At 40.5% G+C, this 27,379-nt stretch overlaps 1 protein-coding gene across 2 annotated transcripts in view; it reads left to right on the forward strand.

Annotated features, from left to right (window-relative positions):
• Window positions 1-11,059: 11,059 nt before the first annotated feature.
• Window positions 11,060-27,379, forward strand: part of map3k5 (mitogen-activated protein kinase kinase kinase 5) — a 66,633-nt gene continuing 50,313 nt past the window's right edge. The window contains exon 1 of one of the 2 annotated variants that reach the window (XM_054618467.1): window positions 11,060-11,847. In XM_054618467.1, the coding sequence (XP_054474442.1) occupies window positions 11,400-11,847 (448 nt within the window). In that variant the 5' untranslated portion in view covers window positions 11,060-11,399. The remainder of the gene's footprint in view (window positions 11,848-27,379) is intronic. The other variant, XM_054618468.1, reaches the window with a different exon arrangement.

A 27,379-nucleotide genomic window follows, 5' to 3' on the forward strand; every position in this document is an offset into this window, starting at 1 on the left:
TTATTATTATTATTATTATTTTTATTGTGGTGGCGTTATGAGAAGCGGTGCAGCCTCGCTCATCGCCGCTTCATTCACTTTTAATTCCACAGGCTGCCTCTTTTACCGACAGCAGTGGCACATGGCCGCTGTGCAACACACACACACACACACACAAATCTAGATACAAATCTAATGAAAACCTACAGAACAGTCACGCTTACATGTTTACACACATGCAAATATCTTCATACAGATCAAGTCTTAGACACTTTTATTGATGCGTATACGCATGTGTTCTCCAAAATACCCGCTCTAACCTGGACGAGGGCTGCACGTGACAAAGCAGCGACGTCTGATGGAGCAGATGGAGGCAATTCCTGAAACAGAATAAATAAATCATCATTACATCTGGACGGATAACAGATCTGAGGAACCAGCTGAAAGGAACGTTGCATATGTTAATTCAGTTAAACATGCCAGTCATCCACATTAGAGCACATTTTTGCAGCTAATCAGTGAGCTTTGGTCCATTTCAGGACTGGAAATGTGTTCTAGTTTATTGTTCTAAAAACATTTTAAAGATGAGTACAATCTTCAAAATGTTGAATATTTTTCCGCCTATTGATTATTTCTAAATGGTGAATTTGGAGTTGGGAATTTGGTTTAGAGTTTCGATTAAAATTAGGCCTGTCTGTGTGAACGGAAGTGTGTTTGTCTGTGTTTGTGTGTAATGTGTGTGTGTGTTTGTGTGTGTGCACGTGTGTGTCAGGACAGCTGTCAGATCACTTCGCTGATTGGCCAATATGACAGGCATCCAAAAGCGCCGTGGGAGGAGAAGGGAGGAGGCGGGCTGCCCGGCTGTCAATCACTGCCATTCACAAGTCCAGCTCAGCCAACAAAGCATCACCTGGGCCCCAATACACACACACACACACACACACACACACACACACACACACACACACACACACACACACACACACACACACACACACACACACACACACACATACACACAACCTTCTAAAGCCCACATGTACAAACATAATCCATAAATCTCCATGCATACATCCCGACACACACAGTACCATTTTCACATAACAACAAAAAAAAAAGCCACCGACTCTATATCATTGTCACGAGCACACACCAGTCGTCAGTCTTCACACAGACAGGCATTCAGTTTGACAGAGTAATTATGACGTCCCACTCTGAAGGGGCCCTGGGCTGAAAGGTGAGAGTTATCGATCCCACACAGGAGGAAATTTATCAATGTCCAAACGCTCAGCTCTGACAGGAACCCAATCCACTTAGAGCGCAATGTTCAAACTGTTCAGGTTGGCTCAGAAAACACACCTCCGCTCGGTTCAGAGGAGGAGCTGCATTCTGGGATGAAGGCTGAGCGATGCGTCGGAGGGATCAGAGGGTAACATCCGATCTGTTGTACAAAACTTACTCTGTGGTTGTTTTTATCCTCAAATTAAAGTACTAAATACGTTGTTTGTCCCTGTCTGATCTGACACCACCATTCATTTGCCTGTGGTTTCCAAACCGTTACAAATCAGTGCTGAACAATACATTTGTTTTATGATGACACAAAGTTGTCGTGTTTAGGTTTGGTCAGGATTGTCCACGAAAAACAACTTGGTTAGGTTTATTGAAAGATAATGATTGGGGTTAAAATAATTACTTAATGACGGTTATGGGTAAATCATTAAGGAATAACGTCAGCCCTCTTTCGTGTTACAGTTCAATGTTGAGTTGACCTATCCACTCACCCCGTAGTCCTCCCTAAGCAGAATTCGTCGCTCTATAATATCCATCACCTGACTCCCTCTCTGGCTCACGATAACTACGGCCTCTTAAGTGTGTTCTACCGTTAGCTCAAAACCTTTGTCTGCTTAGCAGGACTGCTTCCAGTGAAGGAGACCTGATTCTTCACCTGGCCTCATTTTTGATTGATTACTGTATGTAATGTTTTAGATTAAAAAAATTAGCACCGAAACCTTTATCTTTAATGTTTTACACATGGATAATGGCAAGAGTTGGCATCCTGTGCTGTGATTAAATCAGGTAAAAGAAGCCATGTTCTGTATCATTTAGGACATTGTGCAAAATATGTTATTCTCTTTTTCCATGCAATTTTAAATTCCCCCCAAAATTTGGCTCACATTTTTTAAGATTGGAAGACTCCAAACTATAAACTACCATTACAGGCCACAGGGTAAAAAGAGACCCACAAAAGTACCCACACACTTTTATCTCTCCTTGATTGACAGTCCATTTTTTGTATTTTTGTGTATATTTTTGCAAAGAATTTATGGATGTGTGCATTCCTACCGATGATTGGCTCTTTAAAGTAAATGTCACGAGACAATCAGACCCTCTGGTTGTTGTATTCATCACAAATAAATCAAATAAAAATATTAAATAAATATAAATTTCTGATTGATATAGATAAAGAAACTGCATAGGAAACTAGAATGACTAGTACAATTTTGATATGTTTAAGGATAGGGGACTGTTCATGCATATTTTGTTGCTGAATCAAAGTGCAGGTCCTCCAGTTAATGAGGCTCTATGTTGACGCTCGTGCAGAAACATACTGTCAACCAGCAACAGCCCATTAGAGGCTATTCTGAAATGTTTGGGTGATTATTTACAGACATTAACTATTATACAACAACACAAATCCCAAAAATATTTTAGCCAGTTTAAAACACAAAATTCACCTAAAATTGGTTCAGTTTGAACACTGGATAAGAGAAACTCCCTTTATTAGCTGTGTCCTATTTTTTAAGTCAAGGTCCTTTTTCAAACATATATACAATAAGACCTATATAAACACAAATCTATCCTCGAGATTGTAGTTTCATTAAGGCTTTGTCAGACTGTTCCTGTCGTACAACCCCTCATTGCGTTCAGAAAGTGGACTTTTTGCCATACCATGTAAATTACCAAGGGAGTGATGTTAATGTAATTACATAAATCACAGATTAAATTTCTATTCTCCATTTAATGAACTTAAAATCATTTGTTTGCTCCCTGTGTTTTCCTCTCTCACAGCCGGAGCTCTGGCTCTGCTGTATCTGGTGTTCCACTGAAAGCTTGTGTCAAAATATTTAGACTGCTTTCAGAAACTCCCTGCACTCGTGTCGGTCGGAGTCAGTAGCATTTATCTTTGACTGACAGATCAAGGCATTAGAGTGTGGCTTACCGCGGCTTGAGAAGCAGTGATTTTTGATATCAAGCTTGTAGCAGAGTGGAATTCTTACTACAGGAAGTCTCTCTCTGATTTTTATGCCAGGGAGAATACTGTACCGCACTGAAACACACCAAGTGACCAAGTGTTTTAGGTAAAGTATGACATAAATGTAAATACGACAAGATTCTCTGTGGATGATGGCCCCATTCAAGAACTTTCACAGGTTTTTAGAAATGTTTTGGTCCAACTGTGTGCATAACTGATATTAAGGCATTTGATCCCATAAAAGAAAACTTAAATCATATTTACATTTATATTAATGCCTTAAACCCAAGCCGCATAACATTTAAAACTTGCTGTAATAGCATAGTTTATTTCTGTGATATATGAAATAACACATTATTAGATTTAAGCAAGCTGAGCTATGAACTATGAAAACAGACAGGCAGATTTGAAGAGCATTAACTAAATGCTTTTAAACTGCGTAGGCACAGCTGTAAAGGCGGAAAGATGAGTGCATGGAGGTATCATAGTTAAGGGAGTCTTGTCTGCTGATAAATATCCTGTTATGTAATAAAAATAGCATCTATATCACAGAATAAAGTAATGTTGATAGATGTAGTCAGTCCAAGGGACACTTTTGTAACAAAAGAGATTTATTCAGTTATTACAGTATCTTGCAGTAAAGTAATCAACACCATTAAATCAATGCCTAAATGTAGCATCAGTAGTTTTTTGAATGTTTGTTCTGTGTTTTCTTTGCTTCATGCTGAAGATGAGGATTTCACAGTGATTTTACTATGAGTTCAGATTTATTGTGACAATAAGCCTCAAAGCCTTTGGCGTTTACATTTTTTGCATTTTCCATTATGTACGGTTTCATTTGACTCAGGTGTTTTTTACTATTTGCGTACAGATAAGATAAGAGTTGCCGTATTTTTGCACCACATCAGAAAGCATTCTGATTTCCTTGAAACCATTTCAGCAATTTTCTGGATCATAAAGAAACAGATCGTTCTCTCCATTTATAGTAGTTTGGTCAATATTTCTGTCAGAAGGCTGCTTTTAAAAATGAGATGAGAAAGGCCCGTCGACTGAAACGTCAGCGGAAAAAAGTGCAGTGAAAAATACATCCATTAGGGACTGTGTGTGTGTGCGTGTGTGTGTGTGTGTGTGTGTGTGTGTCTGTGTGTGTCTGTGTGTGTGTGTGTGTGTGTGTGTGTGTGTGTGTGTGTGTGTGTGTGTGTGTGTGAGAGCTTTCTTTGTAAAGTTTTTGATCCCATGCACCACAAGGATGCACACATACTGCTCTTTGTCTGTGTGTGTCTGTCTGTGTGTGTGTTATTTGTCTTCCCGCTCATCAACTCCACCATCATACTAACCGAGCACCTGTGGACATCTGCCTACAGCCCGAGGCCATGTCCACACCTTCATTTTTCTCAGACAATGAGTGGAATCATTTCCCCCTTCGCAGAGACCTCTCCATCATTATTGACGCGGAATTATTGATCAGGACCCCGGCCGGTAAATTACAACCTATTAGTCAAACTCTTTTCCCCGCAGTTTTGAAAAAGACCAAAGAGCGAGAGGTTTGATGGAGTGAGATTACGGAGAAGCTCTGCGATCTGCGGGGGCGGTTTACGTTGCCGACCGCTATTATGTGTTCTGGAAAAAAGTCCTGTTTTTTATTCTCCGGTTAAGGAGATTTATTAGGGGAATGCAGATTAAACAGCAGACAAACACACACACTCACCTGGCCCATTCCTCAAGGTGCTGCCGCCGCTACTGAATCAACATTAGTTCAAGGAAGCTGAGGTTCCAGGTGAAATCTACAACATTGAAGTTAGAGAGCACACAAGCTGCCTCACTTAATTTTTTTCTCCTTTTTTTTTTTGATGTTTTTGCCCAAGGCCTATCCTACTAAAGAGAAGTAATTTGGCTTATCTTATCCCAGAGACCTAGCAGCTGCTTTTTATTCTTTTTTTGTGAGGTCTTTTTTTCTCATTTAGTCCAACAAAGATTGTCCTCATAGATTGACCTTCTCTGTGCCTGCAGGCCGTTGCCCTCATGCCAGTAACTAGATAACACACTCTATCAGAGATTTGAGAAAATCATTGGGAAAGCAGTGGGGCTGATAGTGGCATCAATCCTAACCTGACACCAGGCTGGGTCAACCATTTATCTCTCCACACCGCCTCTGGTCACAACAGCGGCCATCTTGCTCTGCTACATCCTTCTTTAATAACCTTGGCCACGTCTCTTTGCAGACTGAGAGGATAAGGCGCCACGGCACTCCTAGCGCCTCGCCTGATCGCCGGCGTGTTTTTTTTGTTGTTCGGATTTTACCCGTGAAAATCACATTCAAACACATACAACCCTGTGTGTTTTCAGATCCAACAAGATTCTCAGATAAAGCAAACACACACACACACACACACACACACACACACACACACACACACACACACACACACACACACACACACACACACACACACAATATGTGTCTGACGAGAGGGCCAAAGCGCACAAACTCGTTAGCGTAGGAGTTAATGGTGACTCCACTGTCATTAATTCCCCATGGTGTTTGACTTAAATGCTTCTATATTGGTGGAGTGAGAGATTCCCAGAGGCCTCCTAGCGCTGAGATCATTGTTTTTCACTTACTAACAATGAACTTATGATCAGAGCGCTGCAAGGCTTTTGAAAAATGCCCCGCAGGATCATTACAGACCCTGTGTGTGTTTGTGTGTGTATGTGTGTGTGTGTGTGCGTGCGTGCGTGTGATGCCAATGAGGCCGGCAGAGCAGCAGTGTGTCCGGGGCTCATCTCGGTGCTCCGTGGCGCAGCCTGGATGAGAGGGGAGGTTAAATGGGGCGTCATCAATCTCAATGAAGTGCAATTATTTTCTCACTTATTAATCATTGCAGGCTAATAGCTAGTGGCAAAGCCGGGCGCGCCATTTGTCAAACTTAGCAGATTTCTGTAATTTTGTTTCCCCGTTTCACTCTAATGTTTGTGTAGACTTTGGCAGATATCTATGGAGGGCTGCAATAAGTCTGTGCCTCCAAGTATCTATCTCCTACCTGCACGGCAGAACTAACCAAACTTCTTGCTGTTTCCCTGTGTGAGTGATTCCCTCCATTTCAGAGCTGAGTGACTATTTCATGGTCTGTGGCAGAGCAGAATGGAAAGCTTTATTTGCCGGGTGCAACATGGACGGCCTATTGATGGTTAACTACACTGAAACTCTAACAAACTTCACCTATTACGCCATTGTTTGTATGTAACACTTCTATAAGATGAGCATGTATTTACATTTTAATAGACACTGAATAGATTCTGATGGGAAAACCAAAACATTTTCCAGATTGAGCACCAGCACTGCTATTTTGCACTTGACATTAACAATAAAGGTCATTAAGTGCACTTTTATATAACCAAGAGCCAGTTAGGACAATTCATAATCAGGCAGTAGTGATGTCACAGTGTACTGACCACACCCTGGAGTACACCTCTACATCAGACATCACTTCGACAGCTGTTACGTTGTTCTTTAACGCCACACTAATGACATTTTTTATATTAACAATGATAGTGTGTACTGTGATAGGTTCAAAGTTACGAACCCACAGAAAATAATGATCTGACTGCAGTTCAATGAAGCTATTTAGCATCTTTCAGCTCATTGGTTTGGATAAATAGCCCACAGTTTAACTGCTTTTAGCACCAAAAAGGTCAATTCTGAGCTAGCTTTTAAAAATGTGGCAGCTAAAGATCCAGATATTCCTTCAGGAGTTGGTGGAGACCAAAACAGAGATAAAAGCAGAGTTAATATTACATTAAACAATTGGCCAGAGAAAAATGACTTTAAATGAATCCTCATGTTTCTGTGTTTGCTTCATTTGTAAATAAAGAACTGTTCGCTAACATATTCTTTATCTTCCACCCATCGTTAGCAGCACAGGCAACAAAACCTTTAGCCTGGTGGTTCAAAATTTCTTGCCAAAATACACCTTGGGAGTTACAGTTATCTACCTCAAAGTTTTTATGTACACAAGCTTGTAACTTTTTTGAAACAAAGAACCAGATATTATCTTAGCAGTTCTCAATATTTTGTACTGATGATTTAACATTATGACAATTGAGCAAACTCGATCTGGTGAGCAAGGAATTATTAGTAGTATAATGTACATTTACTCAAGTAAAGTACAAGTAGGATACTACACACTACTTGGAAATTTCCATTTTATGCTACTTTTACACCTTCTTCACTACATTGGATAGGCAAATATTGTACTTGTAATGGTACCACAGTATATGTATCAGAAAGCTAGTTAAATAGTTTCTTGTTGATCCAACTAGAAAAATATAAAAAAAATAGTTAAAGTTCAATTAAATTCTAAATTGTGAGTGATTTACTTATTTATTTAATTATTTATTTATTTATTTACTTATGTTGCTGGTTACTCTATGGATTAATATTCACATACAAACTGTATCATGACCAGCTTATAACGCACAATACATTGTTAAAGAATAAACTACCAACAGCATGTTAATACAGTAAAATACAATGCATCTGTAAAAGATATACTATAATATATTATAATATAACACTGAGAGTGGACATTCAGTATAATAAGTACATGTTGCTTTTAAGATTTGCATACTTTGGAATGCTGGACTTATACTTAATTGTCAATGAGTATCTTAAAATAGTATAGTAGTACTTCGTATAGATAATTCTAAATATTAAAGGAACTGGATACATCTTCCACTGTCTGTAATTATGGCCAAAATCATGTTAAAAAGTAAGGATATAATTCAGGCGTATAGGTCAAAGGCCTTGTCAGTAGCCTTTGCGTTCTGTAATACCTTTTAATATGAAAAAGCTTCAGGAGAAACTCTTCCTGCCTGCAGCTACACACTTCCTGGGGCTGGACTGCAGGATACGGAGGCTCAGAGGCTCAGAGGCTCTGTGGCTCAGCGTTCCAGATGTGTCACGCAGCGTCGGCTGGAAGAGGCGAGACGAACTGTAGTGTCTACAGTCGTCATTTTTCCTGTTCCACTGTTTGGTTTTCCTTATGTTTTCATGTCTTAATTGTTTCTTATTAATACAGTAAAGTCTAAAATGTTCATCTGTCAGCAACATTTCTTTCATCAGCACATGCATATGTCAGACAGATGTGTCTCTGTGTGAACGAGAAAGACGGCGTGATGTGAATACAATTTAGATTTTCATATAAAAATGTAAATAATAATTGTATTCAGCGATGTGTAATTTGAATCGCAACAATGTAACCTCAGCGTTCACAGCACTTGATTTGAGTGCCAATGAGAGGAAGACACAGTGATGCATAAACAGTTTGGGTGGGTTCGTCTGTAATTTGCCCACAGCTAAACGACAAGGAGCAGACAGATGTATTTAAAGGCAGTGAAATAACACAGCCCTGTGGATGTGTTTGGTTTGGCAGCCTCCTCACACAGAGCTGTGGGTGCTGTGTGAAAACTCACGAATGAATGTGTGGTCGATGAGGGACATCTAGTGGCAAAAAAGGGATGCTTTCTCTGAAGGTTTTATTTCTTCAAAACATTATCATGTATTCTGATGCAAAAGCTGTCACATTTTCACATATGTTAACTTCATTTGTTTTACCCCAAATACTGGATATTTAAGTTAACATTTGTCAATTTAAGCAACAAAGAATAATAATCAACCTACAATATCAAATAAGAAGCCAGTGTCACCAACAAATTTGCAAAACTCATGTTAAAGACCTGCTTTACCACTGAATATTGTCTTTTATATACACTGGCAGTGTTATGTAGCAGCTGTAAACAGTATAATGGAAAATCTGACATTAGGCTGCTAATGCTTTGTATTATCACTAGCTCTTTGTGGTGCAGAGAAGCTTCGCCACACTCAAGGGCCACAGCGGTTCATACATAAGCAGCAACAGATAAACCAAAATTAACATACATAATCATCTGCTTTTAACAATTTCTTATAATGTTTCAAATTTACTCGCCAATGAGGAAATCCTTGTCTTCAACTCTTCATTATTTTCTATTAAAAGCAATATTGTAGATTATTGTTCTCACAGGTGAGCATATGAATGTTAAGCTACAGAATAAAACATTTTTTTTTTGCTACAGAATAACATTTTATCTACAGAATAACATTTTCTGTAGCTACAGAATAACATTTAAAATTTTTTTTGCTGACTTTTTATATTTCATCCTCTATTTGATATTGTGCAAACAAACAACAATCATACAAACTACAGAATAGTCCAGAGATACAGGTGCTGCATTATTTAGTCAAAAAGACTTTAAACAAAATCTCGTTGCTGATGCAAATATACAACGATACAATTCTTTGTTGACTAGTTTGGCTTAATGAAATAAGTTGCCCTTTAAACTATATTTTAGACATATTTTTTTTATTTATTATTTCTAAATCAAACTATTTACTCATCTTTATCAGAAAACTGTTGAACCACAAATTAGGCCTGTGGTATAAGACAGAAACACAAATTGTCAGTGCAAAGCCCTTTAGAATATTATAATATATATATATATATATATATATATATATATATATATATATATATATATATATATATGTACCTAGTGTCTGCAGATAGCTGCTGCTTGTATCTATGTCACTGAGTTTTCCTCACTGTGCTAAAATATTCACCCGGCTGTAGCAGTGATCACCTAACTACTAATATCCTAGAGGTGACATAGACCCTCTGAGTGGTTTAAGGCTTGCATCTATGAAAAACAATTGAGCAATGGTTTGGGCTCTTGAATAAGAAGTAGTTAAGTGGCTTTTCTAGAAGTAGCCAAAATCAACAGTCCACTCTTATAGAAATATATTATTCCATGTGTAGAAATGGAGGTGAGAAATTACTAGAAAATGTTCACAAATGGTGTAAACTTAATTATCAGATCCTAAAAGAGATGATCACTCTCTCTTCATAGAAATCCTTACATATCTGCTTCATATTTTAAATGTGATGATTTTTAATAGGTAATAAAATAGTTTGATTTCCCCATGTATTAATAACGTTCTCCATGTACTTCCCTGTAATGTCAGGTCTTCACCACAAGAGGTCCATCTTGTGACAGGAAAGCCAGGGACCACCAGGTCACAACAGGGGCCAAACAATTTATAGGGAAGAAAACAGTTTATTATGAAGTTATTAAAATGAATGTAGCTCTAATATTTGTCAAAGATGCGTTGCTTTTTGGAGACTGGATGAACGATGAGTTTGTTGCCTAAAACTTTTCACAGCTGAATGATGATCACTGCCCAAAATTGACTTTGTAATCAGATTGGAACCCAAGATTGATGGGCCAAACAAGGCAATTAGTTTACGACAATATGAAATGCTTCCAGCTCACCGGCCTTGACATGTTTTTTTTATTATAACAAAGATTAATGTTCAATTAAAAGACGTTGTTTTTTCCTCTCACATCTTTTATTATGTTCTGTCAATGTGTTCATTATTTCAGCTGATAAATTGGTGACCTAACAATTTCTAATTTTTCTGTCGAGTCAGCAGCGCAGCCGATTAATCGTGTTGTTGTCGGTCAACTGCTCTTTTTTCCTGAAGCGCACAACTCCACATATGGTCCCGGTGTCCCCGCCCAGCTGCTCCGTGCGTGAGTCTGGGAGATAACAGTGGAAACTGGGCAGGGTCTGCTGCACGTGAAAGCAGCCTCTGTGCGCGCGCAGTGCACTCTCTCTCCCTCACGAGCGGTGACACGCCGCCGCGAGCCTTTTAACTGCGCTTAACTTCCACTCTGCGTGACATTTCTTCTCGTTTCTTGTGGGCGTTGCTCTACGCGGATGCCGGCGGCGTTGCACAACTTTGGGAACTATGCGGATTTGTTGTGAGCGCTGAGCAGGAATGCGCAGGATTTTTGGGGCAGTTTTTCCATCTTCCCCTGGATCGGAGTCGTGACTTCGGCCACCCTGCGGTGCGTATCGGCGCAGTAAACTTGGCAGTAAACATGCAGCATGGTGTGCAGTCGCGCCGCTGCCTCTGACGGACCGGTTGCCCGTGTTGAAGCGGAGGAAGGCTGCGCGTCCGCGGGTCACCGCCGTGCGTAACGCTGGCTCTCCATGGAGGACTGGTGGATGAGAAGCCCTCATCGCAAACCCACTCTTTAAAGACAGTGAGAAGTGACCCGTGAAAACATGATGAGTCAAGACCACGACGGGATTTCCTTACCGGTGCCCTGCTTCGGAGTTTGTCCCAGCAGAGAGAGCTTCGGCGGCGAAAGCGGCAGAAGCGGTGGAGGTGGAGGTGGAGGTGGAGGTGGAGGCGTTTTCGGTATCCCTGCAGCCGGGACTTTCTGGCATGAATCGGTGGTCTGCAGCGGAGGGCTGAGCCCGACCACGGGCGGCGATCCGATGGACGGCGGCGGCGGCGGCTTGCTCTCCACCGGGAAGTCGTGCAAAAGCAGGCCGGTAACGGTGGCCTACGTGGTGAACGGGGAGGCGAGCCAGCAGAACAACGCCGAGAGCATGGCCCTGCAGTGTCTGAAGGACGCCTGCGAGACGGCGGGCAGCAAGCTGGAGACGGTCAACTTTGGCAAACTGGACTTCGGGGAGACCACGGTGCTGGATAGCTTCTACAACGCAGGTGAGTCAAGAAACCAGACGCAAGACAAACATGCAAACCTGCTTGCTCGTCTTTAGTGTAGTAAATGTTGCTCCTAAATGCAGCCTTTTAGAGTTTTATGTATTGCCTACATGCATTGTATAGGACTCTGCTTAACATTTGCTCTCCACAGTAAGCATTAGGCTGAAAGGTCAACAGTCCTGAGTGAGAGTCAGTCACCCCTGAAGTGCCATTACTTCACAGGAATGCTTGCCTCTCTTTCAAACTAGTTTCAGTGGTCAAAGGTCATGCCTTTTGCTCTGGGGAACTGTTTGCCTGCAGCACAGGTTGCTCTGGGTGCCTTGGAACACAACACACAGCTCTGCATGTCAGGGCTTGAGGGCTGCAGCCTTCATGTCACAGTTATTTCCACACTGCGCTGTACAAAAGCTGGAATTCATTGAGCAAAAGAGCACCATTGGGGTTGTTTGATTCACTCCACAAATGCAGGTGGTGATTGTTATATTTCCCCTCCACGCGTAGTTTTCTCCTTCCAGTATTGTGCTGGAGTGTCATGGGTTGAGCCATGAGGCCGGTCTTTCCACTGGAATCTACGAGCAGAGAAACAGACGCTCTGACTGAAAGCACTTTCCCCCTCTCTTATTCATGTTGTATGTGTATTCCTTGGCTCCTAATGCTACTGGAAATGTTCAGTTGTAAAAAAAAAAAAAAAGAACAGAAAACTCTTTCGAAAGCAGAGCCTCCAGGAATTGTGTTCCAATAAGAAGCAGCTGTAATGTACAGGGCTGGTCGACGTGTTAAGGAGCCAGGAACTGCAGCTAGTGTTTGCATTACACTTGCATGCTGTATTTGGGATCAGGATAGGTTCAGCAGATATATTGCAGTAATAAACGTGGCTAGGTCAGATGCATGGCTGGTACTCGGAACCACAAAGACTTTTTAATAAGAAGGACTGCAATGATTCGACTGGGTTTCATCAAATTGATAGGGTCATTGTCAAACTCTACACTGTAGCAACTTTAGTAGCCTTAATACAACTCAAAATGTTATTTGCTTAAATTGTGGTCATTTTAAATCTACCAGGAGGCGTGTCTTTTATGTGAGTTTGAGGTCAAGTGATAAATTTGGTTGAAAAGTAGAAGTCAATTTGGAATTTAACCTTCTTTTAGACCTTCTTTACATTGGAATATAATTGCCTGTTAAAGCATATGCTATGTAAGTCACACTTTGCCAATCGTTTATAAACTGTTATTAATTGCTAATTAATAATGTTGATGTATAGAAATTCCAGAAAGTTGAAGGTCAAATGATCTATTGTAAAAGTGTTCATGATGAACTAAAGAGCTAAACAGGCAAAGTCGGTGTGATTCTGGAGGACAACAAACATCTGCCACAACCTGGCAGCCCAAAGTTTGTTATTATAAGTGCCTATAACTGGTCTATAAAGTGGAACCATTAAGTACAATCTATATGTCTAAAAATCTTAACAACCAAATTTAGCTTAAACAATGTGTAAATTAATCGTGTAGTTGATAGTCAATCATCTTTTTGGTAATCAATTCAGTCCCATTCAAGAAAAAATGTCAAACATTCTCTAGTTTCAGCCTCTTAAATGTAAAGATTGTTTATTTTCTCTGTCATATTGAGTATTTTTGGTTTAAGGGCTGTTTGCTGCACAGAACAAGCAACATGGAGATGTCATGTAGGGCTCAGAGAAATTGTATTGAAACGCAGACAGCAAAGTTGGTGAAGACTACAACTCCCATGATCCCACGATACTAGAGCAACAACACCTAACTCAATCTTCTTTTATTGCTTTTATTGCGATGAGAAGCTGATTGAAATGTCGGAATATACAGTAAATATGGAGAAAAAAACAAAACTAAAATGTATTAAAATACATTAGATTAATGTCGGAATGTAGGCTGATTGATACAAAACCCAAAATACAGTTACACTGCTGTCACACAATTTATGAACAAAACATTTTCATTTTACCCGTATCAGACCATCACAGTCCTTCATAATTCAGTGAAACCAGACAGTTGTATGGTTTCTGCTCAACACAAGACAGGCTTGTTGCTTGTCATAACATCATGTTATTAGTTGTACTAACACACAGAGTTCTCTCTTCTTTTTTTCATTTTTTTATTTGGTTGTCTCCCTCTGAACTACTGTGGAATTTTTCCATAAATTCACATGGGTGGGCAGAGGCATTTTCCCAGAAAAACTCTGCTCTATCTGTTTAAACACACACTGCTTCATCCTCTTCCTGCACGAGTGTGTACCAAAGATGAAGGCCAGACAACAAAAACCTTTAAACAATGAGCTCAGAGCCGGACTGGAAGTATGTCGATTTGGAAAGATGATTTGCCAGATTCAAATACAAGCCACTCCTCATTGTCCTTACATGTCCTCCTCACATCATACCGTGGACAAAGAGGACATTCGGCTGAGAGTTGGCAGAGGCTGTTTGTCAAGCCTGCGGGTCACGATACTCAGGAAATGTTAGGAAACTTTTTCCAACAAAAATGACTAACCATATCTTATCATTAGGGGATTTGTTCTTTACAGCATGACCATTGTTTTCAGATTCTGCTCCTGATGTCAGACATCAGATATGAAGACATATTGATCAGGTGTAGTGTGAACTTGTTTCTCATTGTGTTTTACTCACAGGTTGGTTAGTTATTGACTGAGACCAGTCAACAGTGATGTGGTTCAAAAAATAGAGTGAATGATGGTTTATGCTCTGGTTTTTATCATGAAAAGAAGAGAATCATCAGCAAAGAAGTGTACATTTGGGCTTCAACTTCAAAATCTTTTTTTATTATCAATTAATCTCCTATTCATTTCTTTGTATTGCTTGATTTATTTATTGTCACAAGAAACTGACAAATGAAAAGTACACAATGTTGGTTGAAAGGCATATTTTTACCTAGTTATGTGGCTGAACCCAGTGATCTGTTTTCAAAGTGTGTAAAGTTTATTAAGGTTAGATTCCTGTCCCTCTTATACCCGCCTTCTGTAGGACTTAAAGCATGTTGTGTAATTGCACCAACACCGTCTCACGTTGATAATCATCGAAGCAACTTCTCTTAATCCGCCTGCTGATTATTCAGTTTTGCTGCAGTGAATTGTTGTTTCCAGTTCTCTAAAAGACAAGTTTTTCTTTCAAGGTCCCAAAAAAACATCAGCAGCTGAGATCGATACAGTTGCGAGCACCTGTCACAGCTTCTGGTTGACTTCTTCATCTGACCTGACTCAATGTGAGTCAGCCTTACTGCAGAACTCCAAAGCCAACCTTTTTTGATAAATGCATCAGACTGCTTCTGTTGAATTGGCCTGGTGTCATTGTCAACGGCAGATGGAGAAGCTGAATCATCGTCCGCCTTCAAGCATGTCGAGCAGTTCAAAGGTCTGTTTTGTTTTGAGTACAACCGAGCCAATCGTCAGCCAAAATGATAACTCGCACTGATGCATGTTGTCATGCTGATCCAACATCCAGCCAAAGCAACAACAAATTACTTCTTTCTCCTTAAATATGACCCCCCCCCCCCAAAAAAGATCTACAGTGCTTGGATTCCCAGTTACAATGTTAAAGATGCAGCAGCTGATATTTCTCATCAGTTGTACAGACTTGTGTGCTGCTCCATCTCCCTTAGTGGGTTGGGTGTCTGGTCATGGCCGTGGTATGCGGAGCTTTATCTCTCTCGTTGATCATTACGCTTCATTGCCGTGTGATTTACAGAGAGCACAACGTGTTTCTGAAAACCGTTCCTGAGCACTTTGAAAGCAGCCTTGCCTCAGCCTGGGTGTTCCCTTACCTCTTGTTTTTTATGCTCAACCCCATCGCTCACCACTCCGCCAGCAGCTCACAAATGGTTTTCAGGCTGTCCACTTTCACTTTGTATTGAGAGGGCTGAAATAAACACAATCATGGAGTAATAGTTTAGAAAATAGTTTTTTGTTTTTTTTGAAAGGCCTGTTAGCCACTACAACAAATGTTGCTGTGCTGTTCTCACTGTGATAAAAGCATGACGCTTGTTTACTTCCCTGACGAAGTCCTGCGTTAGCACCAAACAGGGCATGGTTGTAACCAGTGCACAGCAGTTGAGCTCCCACTATGTTCAGTGTCAACAGTGCATGGCGTCAGCTGACAGCTTTCTTGTTAAGACCGTCTCGTTGATTCACCAGCATAAGATTGTACACTCAGCTTCCCGAATGGGAGGCGGCTCTGCTCTGAAATCCCATCAGCTGGCCCTCCTCTAAGTTGTTTATCCTCCCTCATGTTTACTCTGTATGCTTGGCTGCACGTCAGAGGTTAAAGAGCACAAGGTCAGAAGGATTTTGCCCACGGAGCCACTCACTGGTCATCTGGGGAAAAGCGACTTCACCTCAGCGGGAGAGGTAGACTTTAGGCGCAAGCAGTTTTCATGCGGATATTTCTCAACAGGAAGTAAAGTCAGCCTGTTCTTCAGTCATTACTGTTGTGAAATCCACATTACAATTGAAGGCCGACTGTCATTTCACATCATTGTTCTTTTGCTTTGACATCTTTCTATGCTCTGCAGACTAATAGCAATAATCTCCAACATCTCAATATGCAGTATGTCAACATTTAACAGTCTGATAAGATTGTATTCTTGATTTCTGCTGAACATGTTGTAAGTGCAGTATAAACCCCCAGAGCAAATCTCTCCACCGCTCCTCAGAATAATGACAGGAGGCGGTGTATTAAAGCTGCCTTTCAGGTCTTATCAGGGGTTCATTCCAGGTGAGAGGCAGCAGGAGGACGTACCCGGCGTCTTTAGAAAGCAGTGGAGGGTGAGAAAGAGCGGCTCATATATCAGTACCATGAAATGGAGCCAGGAAGCAGTCAGTGCCTCTACCTTCCCCCGAAAGATCAGTGTGATTAGCCTGTTGTATGGGAAGTATATCTGGAGCAGTTACGTACAGTGATATGTGCAAGATGAAGAACTTTTAAGTACAATCGCTTTGATTTAAAGGGATGAGGTTGGATAATAGAGCAGAAAAACAATCATCGTGCCTCATGGAAGAGCCACTCGTATGAACGAGTTCTTAAGTAGCTTGAACGAGTGATGAAGGACTTGCTGCATTCACCAATTTTCTCTGTATTATTGGAGCGTTAATTATGCAAATTTAAAATTTTCATGGTCATTTACATTGTTATCTGAAGTTTGGAGCATTGTTGGATCTGACATGGCTCACTCATACCAGCCTAATGTACAAAAAGATAGGAGAAAATTAAGATAAGAATACGAAAATGTTCTGCATGAGTTGGACTCTTTCTGAGGTAGAACAACTGTTTGTTTTCTCCTCCTACATACATATAAACCGCTGTTCTCCGTCATTTACAGACTCTACGGCATCTAGTAATAAGATTGTAACCAGGCTCCAGTTGACAGAGGTGGTGTTACTCATCAGTACTTTCTTTCTCTCGTACTCAGCTTTAGGCTGCTATGTTTCACTGTTTGAATTCTGCACATGCACCGCAAAGGTCACAGAGTGAAGCTGATGCAAAACTGTGCACTTGATGAAAGTAAAGCATTGGTGGAGAAACATTTTTTCAGGCAGCGACAGAAAAGGTGTTTTTTTACTATACAGACTACCAGTTAAAGGCATTTTGGTAAGGTGCTCTTTAAGTTTACATACCAGCAGACTCTCTTTGTTTTTTCTTCTCATACTTAGTTACTTTAGGCTGCCAACAAGCAAAGGTCAAGGGATCACAAAAGTCACATCGTCTGCGAACAAGAAAATCTGTCCAAAATTTTCATCTAGTAGATCTTGAGATATTTTGCTGAATAAGTAAAAACTTGATGGTTATGCTTGGCAAAAAGTCAGAGGATTTATCATCTGGGAACAAGAATGTATGATCAAAATGACAATGTAGTTGCTGAGTTATTTCAATGTAGACCGACCAACCAACCAACCAACCAACCAACCAACCAACCACCATTGTCATTCCTGCAGTGTCAAAAGGTCAAGTAATCCTTCAAAACCCCAGCAGGCGACTTTTGCAACGGTTTGCAGTTGCTTTAACAGTTTTAGGAATGAAAAATACCAAGAAATCCTCCTTGGGGATTTTTTATCAACCATGCTGGAGGGTTATATTTCTGCTGTTTCAGATGGAAAACGCTCATCAATTCCCCCTTTCAGAATTTCCTATTCCTGCTCAGCGCTGCTTTATTTCAATGCAGCATTTTTGCAAACAAGCACAGCAGTACCTCAATCCTCTCATGTGAAGTAACTGAGATAAGGAAAACATTGTTTACTTGGCATAAATACAAATCCCTCTTGTGATTCTGTAAGTGAAGGCGGCAAGTCGGGACAGTTTCTCGCAACGTGTTTGTCAGCCGCGGATGAATTCACATTCTGTTCTCAGCTCTTTTCCCCCTTGGGGCCACGGCGCTGCAGTTTGTAAAATCTGTGTGTGTGTGAGAAAAGGCAACAAAGTGGAACAGAGGTAGAAAAAAAAAAAATGTCTGCCAGGAGAGCGGTGCAACTGGAAGGTCTCATTTCCTGCATGGAGGTGTTTTCAGGGTTGTTTCTTTCAAGCACACTTGTGTCCTGAATGAAGGGGGCATTAATCTCTCTGCTGGGCGGGGCATCTAAACTACAGAATAACCATTGTTGAGTGTTTCCCATATTACCCGCTGGGAGTAGAGATGTATTTATAAACAGAAGGGCTCAGTTAAAATACTTGTATAGCGCTTTTCTTCCTTTCCCAGGGTTGTATTTTTGGGAGAATGTCTCCACTGGTTGTTTCACAGTTTTTTTTGGCTTTCCCTGTAGCCCAACCTGACCTTTTAGCTTGGTATAGGTGTTTGACTTCTTCTAGAGAAAGTGTCTCAAGATATTTGTTTTGTTTCAGGCCTACCTGAAGGCATTTTTAGGCTGAGTTTATATTTGTGAAATTTCTGAAATTGTTGCACCACTAGTTTCTGTAATGTTGACATTTCCAGAGCACGTTGACGAGGTGCTTCATCTTTTAAAAAGGTTAGCAAAAATCTGATAATGTGTGTCTGACATGCCTTGAACCAAAACCTGCTTTCCCACGAACTCAAAAACCAAGACATTATCCTGCAGGGCTGTTTCAAAGGAACACGTCTCAGATATCATATCTTTAAGAGCAGGTTCAAGTCACAAGTATTCATAAGCAAACTGAAGTCACAGTCTCCATTGCATTGTTTTAGCAGATCAACACTCAAAATTTGAATGTTTCAAGTCAACTTCAAAATTGTTATATTTGTGACATAAATCCAAGTCAAACTCAAAGGTACCCTGGTTATTTTTGTTATTTATGGAGTGATATTTTGATTATGGGGCCCTGTTGAGTTTATATCTCGTGCTCTAACAGCACAGTCATAGGGATGGGGCTGACATGACATGGGGAGGGGATATATATCATATTTTATATTATATTTAACGTGACATTAACTTACCAAGAAACATAGCAGTATGCCAGCAAAAAGCAGGAATTAAAATGTAAAAAAAGTTGCTTTTCAAATGTTTTAAGAGGACCGGAAAAGCATTCAACATGTTAGTAAAGCATCAAGGATACAGTCAAGGCATTTTGATGAGAAGCGCTGATATAAACGTAGCTGTGGTTATTCACAAGAAAACTCCACAGGGTTCCTTTAGTCTATCTTGAGTCCTGTTATCCTGCATGTCGCTGCAACCTGACAGCAGTGAGACATCATCCGTGGCACGAGTACAAGAGGTAATAGTTGTGCAGCTGCCGAGACGTTCAGGAACACAACGACCATCTTCTGGTATTTCTGGAAAGTTGGCAAAGTTATTGGACTTTCTAGTTTGGCAAGGTCCCTTTATTTAAAGGGAAGGGGAAAGAGGTCTCACGTGTGGGAAATGATTTCCAGTGGAGCTTGGAGACAGTAATTCCACTGTCTGTTTCTGTCCTCCGTGTGGGCCAAGCTGCAGGGAAATCCAGCCGCTGTATTCTGTCCACTAACACCAGCCTCATTCCATCCTTTCCCCCTTTTAACGATAAGGGGAAAAACTCTGAGGGTTTCACTTACATCCGTTACGGTTGTTTCCTTGCTGAGTCTCGTTGGTTACAACATCTTTTGTGTAGTTGTTACAGTATATAAGTGGTTGTACCAAGTTCTTAATTTAGTCACTGTATTGTACCTTTCCTGTTCATACATCCTCTGAGTCAAACATGATTGAACTGCAGGACATTAAAGCTGGCCACTGATTTTGGAGAGTAATTTGTAATACTTTTAGCGTTGCAATGACATTTTCACAACTATTAATTTTTATCAGGCCAAAGTAAGGGCACATAGCTACACATACAAACATTTTGTCCTTCTCTTACCCTGTTATGGAAACATGCTGTGGTCCTGTGTGAGTGTTGGACTATTGGTACACTGAAGGGAAAATTCCTTACAAGCAATGCCACTCAAGATTCAACTGCTGTGTCATGACATCTGCATCTTGTTGACATTGTTGTTAGTTTCAAATAGGTACTTAGTTTATTTACTTAGTTTTGCAGACAAATTATATATATATTAAATGCAAGCAGCGCTTTTTTAGGTGGTTAAAACGTTTTTAATAAGGCAAGGATAATCAATACCAGTGAGTTCTGGGTACATCTGTGATAAAATATTCTAAACTAAAGGTGTAGAGGTTAGAATATATGATCAAAGATATGTTTTACCAAGTTCAGGAAAAAACCCTCCATTCTCAAACCTGTAGCCTAATCAATAATTAAAATAATAGTCATAGGTCTAGTCATAAACAAACATTGTTTTTGGCGGACAATGAAGTTGGTGTGCTTTATTAATTTGCATTCACTTTATGTAGCTTTAGGGATGAAGTGTGGATGATGATGTAACTGTTGGGCAGGGCCTGTTTACATTTCTCATACAGCTGCACACATAGAAATAGATAGATAATAGATTTTCCAAGCTCAGGGAGAGAAAGACACTTTTAAGTAGCCAAGATAATCCATATCCAGTTGAACAGTCCACAGTGCCATTTAGATCCTCCTGCAATAACAATATTGAGCAGATTCCTCTCTTCCATGTGCGGAGGCCCTCAGGGGAATGGCTGAGCAGGATCTATAAAGAGGAGCTCGTAGACACCAGAACAATTCATGCAGCTTTCCAATCGCCCTTTGAATCCGTCCCTCCCTCCTCCTCCTTCAGAGGCTCCGATGGGCCCGAGGAACCAGCAGCAGCAGGCCGAGAGCTGCTGGAAGCCAAACAGTGTGCAGGAGTATTGAATTATTCTCCTCCTCTGCTTTGAGCAGTAGGCGATGGAATCAATCTAGTTTTGGTCAACAGAAGCAGGTCCGGCCGTAGGAGGTGTAGCAGGATAATCACTATGCATGTTTTAGTCTTGTTTTTCCCCCCAATTTGTCTCATCTCTCCCTGGTATAGATATTTTATTTTTATGACTACTGATGTCAGGTGATTGGGATGAAAGCAGCAGCTGAAAGGACCACATGTGATCAGGTGACAGGGCTTGTTAAGATAGTTTCTGGATGACTCAAGTTTCTCCGCTACCGGCTTCACGCAGCCTTCTGTCAACACTGTGTTGGCAGGTCTACTGTTAAATTGGCATGTCCTCATCTCTGAGGTTGAATTGCTAAGCAATCACAGCCTCTGAACGCTCTCCAGAAAACATTCAGATGCTAGGCTGTTTTTAAAAAAAGAAAAAAGGCAAAATCATTGGCACTGTCTGTATGACATATCCCATTCTGTGCTTGTTTTTTCTCCTTGAATTCAAGATTATTGTTGTTAATGTGGAGGGAAGCCTATGGGGACACTGTTAGCAGAACAAAAAGCCCATTTTGATTATACTGTGTCACTGACAGACAAGTGTGACATTTGGGTGTGTTCCAACATGTTTACGCTCTCATTTGAATTGTGAAGCATTTCATTCTTTGGTTTGTTTAGTCATTTAGTCAGATGTTCGTTAGATCATGTTTTCAGTGCAGACAAATGCAAGCATTTTATTTGGACTGAGCATAATATGAGGAGATAAATCTTTAACTAGGGCTGCAAGTAACAATTATTTTCTTTACCGATTTATCCATTGATTTCTTTTTTTTTCTAGATTAATCCTTTTCTAAATACCTGAAAATAATAACGAAAAACTAATTCCCATACCCAGTTACCCAAGGTAACAATTGTATTCCAATTTTTGTTTTGTTGGACCAGCAGTCCAAAACTCAGCACACAAGTGAGGCTGATGATAATGTCTTAAGTATTCCAAGTATTTTGTCATGAACCAAAGTATTAGACGATAGAAATTTGACATGGTGATGGCGCTAGGTCAAGGGATCAGCACAGTTTTTTTTTCACAATTACTTTCGCACAGAACACGATTATCAGCTAGACTTTTAACCTCAGATGCTGCTCTGGTTCAATAGTTTGTATTAGTTATCTTCTGCCTGCACGCATCTATTCAAAACCTTTTATTTAAAAGTGTCGCAAAATCTCTGGCGGTATGAATAGTTTTGATGCAAAATATTCCCAGCGTGAATTGTCATTTATTCGCCACGCCCCCATTTTTTTTAAGGCCTTTAGCTGTAGTTCACAGCTAATCTCTCTGTTTGGGCTCGGATAAGATAAGAACTATGTGCTTTCACTACTTCTGCTACTAGGATGTCAGAAATCGTTCTTTGTTGTGAAAGTCTAACATCCTGTCTGGGAAATGAAGGCTAAAGTGGTTCTGTATGACTGTATTCAACCTCTTGTAAAAGTCGGGGATGTGTTCTTCCTTTCCAGTTTTATGCTATTATAGTTCAGTACGATGTCATACGCCACTAGCCAAGTGTTGAGCCAGCTCTCAGGGGCTTTGTTATGAGTAAAAAGCACTTATGAGAACTGTTCCTCCTTGCGAGTCTCCCGGCAGAACAAGACTCACTTGTGTCATGCCCTTTTTTTTTTTTTTTTTTTTAATTTGTGCACAGAGCTGTGTTTCTTATTCATCACTAATATTAACCCTGCCCTAAGACGGCAAACATTAACTCAGACGCATTCCTGTAAAGCAGGTGGGAATTTCCGAGAAGAGCAATGCAAATAGAATCCTCCCGAGTCATCGCTGAATTTTAAAAACACTTCTGCAACCCTTTTTTTCGTCAGCCGTGTGTTACACTGCTGCCTTTTTTAATGGCCTGTTTGCATTAAAATATCCCTGAGATGTAATATTGATGGGGTCTCCCACCAGCAGAGAAATGAGACAGGCTTTCTTTTATTCATCAGCCAACCTGCACTATCTGGATGTTGACATTCAGCAGCTTGGGTGCATAAAGTAAGAGCACCCAGGGAGCTAAACAGCCTTTTATTCCGTGTACACTCAGATTTATTTATGGTGTACAGAGTATGTCTCTACTTAAAGTCCACTCAACTCCAATGAAATAATTCCAAGTAATGACACAGGAGATGTCTGAACATTTAATGAACGTCGTGCAAGATTGTGGAGATACTATGAATATTGAATCTTTTAATACGTCATAGAAGTCAGCTGGAAGTAACAAGTGCTTGTTAAGCAGAGGTCAGCGAGTGAGGATTAAGGTGTACTTTCCCTCTCCGCCTTATACGTCAGAAAGTGCACTCAATCACAGAGCAGGCATCCTGATGTGAAGATGCCGGCTGCTCATCCCTCTTGATATTCTGCATCACTGCACAGACCCGCAGAGCTCCAAATCCCTGATATCCTGTCCTGTGCCTGCTCGGCTGTAATAAAAATGTGAGGCTGTTCTCTAAAGCTTGTGTGGAGGAAGGGGTTGATGATGAGGACCTTTGAGGCCAGCAACAAGTACATGCTTCTGGGATGAATTTCGCATGTGCTGATGATTAGTGCGCAGAGCCGCATGGCCCCTCATCACTGACAAAAGCTCTCCACGGCTGCAAACAGCCAGCCTCTGATGGGCAGACACAGAGCCACTGAATTAAAGTAGCTGTTTAACGGTTTACTGTTTTAAAATTATGAGCATTAACATGGTTGATTGAGTCAAATGTTCTGATGGTCTTGGTAGCATTAGGAGCTTTGCATACATGTGGTGATCTGCTCTTTGTACATGCAGATTTTGTTCTCAGAAGAAAGTATTTTTCACTATGACATTGGTGTTGCATTCTAATGATCTAAGAATAAAATAAAATATCACTTGCTTTTAAAGCTGCATTAATATAATTTTTTGTGGGTGTTGACAACCAATCAAAAGGTAACTCTTGCGGGAAATATCTGGCTTTTTAGCTGCTAATGCTTCACTATGTTCACCATCTAGTAACTTTGGTAGTGTCACAACCATGCAAGATGCGCTCACAAAGCTTTACAGGTGAAAATGAATGTTAAGTTCGAAAAATGGGGGGGGGGGGTTAGGAAGAAGGTAAGGGTCCATTGGCCAACCCATTTTGTGCCCCTAGATATTTTATTTTTATGACTACTGATGTCAGGTGATTGGGATGAAAGCAGCAGCTGAAAGGACCACATGTGATCAGGTGACAGGGCTTGTTAAGATAGTTTCTGGATGACTCAAGTTTCTCCGCTACCGGCTTCACGCAGCCTTCTGTCAACACTGTGTTGGCAGGTCTACTGTTAAATTGGCATGTCCTCATCTCTGAGGTTGAATTGCTAAGCAATCACAGCCTCTGAACGCTCTCCAGAAAACATTCAGATGCTAGGCTGTTTTAAAAAAAAAAAAAAAAAAAAAAAAGGCAAAATCATTGGCACTGTCTGTATGACATATCCCATTCTGTGCTTGTTTTTTCTCCTTGAATTCAAGATTATTGTTGTTAATGTGGAGGGAAGCCTATGGGGACACTGTTAGCAGAACAAAAAGCCCATTTTGATTATACTGTGTCACTGACAGACAAGTGTGACATTTGGGTGTGTTCCAACATGTTTACGCTCTCATTTGAATTGTGAAGCATTTCATTCTTTGGTTTGTTTAGTCATTTAGTCAGATGTTCGTTAGATCATGTTTTCAGTGCAGACAAATGCAAGCATTTTATTTGGACTGAGCATAATATGAGGAGATAAATCTTTAACTAGGGCTGCAAGTAACAATTATTTTCTTTACCGATTTATCCATTGATTTCTTTTTTTTTCTAGATTAATCCTTTTCTAAATACCTGAAAATAATAACGAAAAACTAATTCCCATACCCAGTTACCCAAGGTAACAATTGTATTCCAATTTTTGTTTTGTTGGACCAGCAGTCCAAAACTCAGCACACAAGTGAGGCTGATGATAATGTCTTAAGTATTCCAAGTATTTTGTCATGAACCAAAGTATTAGACGATAGAAATTTGACATGGTGATGGCGCTAGGTCAAGGGATCAGCACAGTTTTTTTTTCACAATTACTTTCGCACAGAACACGATTATCAGCTAGACTTTTAACCTCAGATGCTGCTCTGGTTCAATAGTTTGTATTAGTTATCTTCTGCCTGCACGCATCTATTCAAAACCTTTTATATAAGGGTCCATTGGCCAACCCATTTTATGCCCCTTGCCCGATTTGGCGTCTTTGCTTGTGTGAGCCCATTTCAGGATCCATTATGTCCCTCTATTATTTTCCATCCCAACCTCGTGAATGCAATATCTCAGGACCTTGATTACATTTGGCTCAAACATCCACTTGGACTCAAGGATGAACTGATTAGAATTTTGTTGGTCAGAAGTCATTACATTACATTACATTACATTACAGTCATTTAGCAGACGCTTTTATCCAAAGCGACTTACAGGAAGTGTATTCAACATAGGTATTCAAGAGAACTACTAGTCACCAGAAGTCAGAGCGAAGTGGTCGGGCGGGGGTGTAGGGCTTGACCAAGGCCTGGAGATAGGAAGGAGCTGTTCCTTTCACTGCCCTGTAGGCTAGCACCAGAGTAAACTGGATGCGAGCTCTTACAGGGAGCCAGTGTAGAGAACGGAGAAGGGAAGTTGTGTGAGAGAACTTGGGGCGATTGAACACCAGAGTCACTGTGACCTCACAAAACACAGTATTGGCCATACGTCAAGAATTCATATACTTATCATGACAATTTCATACAAATGTCTAACAGAATAACATGTTAAAAGGTTGACATGTTGGACTGACATGGATGTAGTCTGCAACTTAAGTAGCTGGCAGAGACAATGAACCGCAAAGTGGTTATTGTTGTTTTATGATCTGGAATTTTTTATATTCTGATTTAAAAAAACAAAAAAACAGAACTCTTGAATGCCTTAAGTTTCAAGTCAAGCCTCTGCTCAGTAAGTCAAGATTCAAAGCAGTCAAGTCATTTCTCAAGTCTTCATCTTTGTGACTTAAGACTTAAATTGCAACTCATTTTTCTCGTTCTCTTTTTTATAGTTTTAGCTGAGGATCTAAGGATAAAGGGTGTTTAATGTTGTAAAGATTGTAAATTTGTGATGTCACTTGACGTGATGTGAGTCCAAACAATAATTGCAATAAAAATACTATTAACTGGGCTAACCATTATTTTATCTGTTGTCATTCAAAAATAAAAGTTGTAGAAAACTTGACAATGAATCTTGACAATATAAACTTTGGTCTATTTTTCACTTGTCATGCTTTCTTTTTGTTGTATTGTTTCACTGTTTTGTTCATCTATAACCTGATAACTCCTGATAAACTACAAAAGACCACTAAACCAAGGGAATCAGAGACTATTGCACATTGTGCCTCTTTGTCCTATTGATGACTGACTGAAAGTTTCAGTGCTTTTCTCCAGTGATAGTCCTCCAGCTCCAGCCTAGCTGCAGATGACACATAAGTGGTAATAGATGAAGTCGGCTGGTTCAGAGATTCTCTGCTCTTAAGCTCCATGTAATTTGTTTGTTGACACAAAGAGGTAGATGGAGTTGGAAACAGATGAAAAGCCAGGGTGCGCCGTTATCTCTGTGAGCTCCCCTGTCATTACTGGAGTGCAGCCACCGGGACTGATGTGTTTTTTTGTAGTTATCAGTGTCTCGGGGCGAAATCAGGGACAGCATGTACCACCTCACGTCATGTGTGGGCCTCAATAACAGCCATGCTTATGCCATTTAAATGCATAAATGTGGGATGTTATGCTTTTGGCAGGGTCACATAGCATTTGTACATTATGGTTCAGTTCAACAGCACACCTATGAATGAGCTCTTTGGTAACAAGGCACTCTGTTATGCTAGTATAAGCACTTGGTTCAAGGCTGGGAACTCTCCGCCCCCTCACCAGAAGCTACAGCTCCTACTGGCTTGAGTGACACATGGCAATATTTACTCCCATTGACCTATTGATCAGGATCATATGCTTGAGTCCAGCTGGAGTCGGTGTGGTATCGAGTGTATTTGTATTCGTAGATGGAGTTGAAAAGGACAGGTCAGACAGCCTTCCATTGGATCTGTTTTTCAAGGGCAGGCTTCTGAATTAGCTCCACTTGTTTCTCTGACACCATAATCCATAGCTGACAGCAGACTGCTGTGAACGTCACCTGTAATAATCTGTAGTGTGAAATACCGACATACACACTCATGATGTGGCTTTATATCTGTCCATTAACCTTTGACC

The sequence above is a fragment of the Anoplopoma fimbria genome, chromosome 18 (genome assembly GCF_027596085.1).
Source record: "Anoplopoma fimbria isolate UVic2021 breed Golden Eagle Sablefish chromosome 18, Afim_UVic_2022, whole genome shotgun sequence".
Classification (NCBI taxonomy): Eukaryota; Metazoa; Chordata; class Actinopteri; order Perciformes; family Anoplopomatidae; genus Anoplopoma; species Anoplopoma fimbria.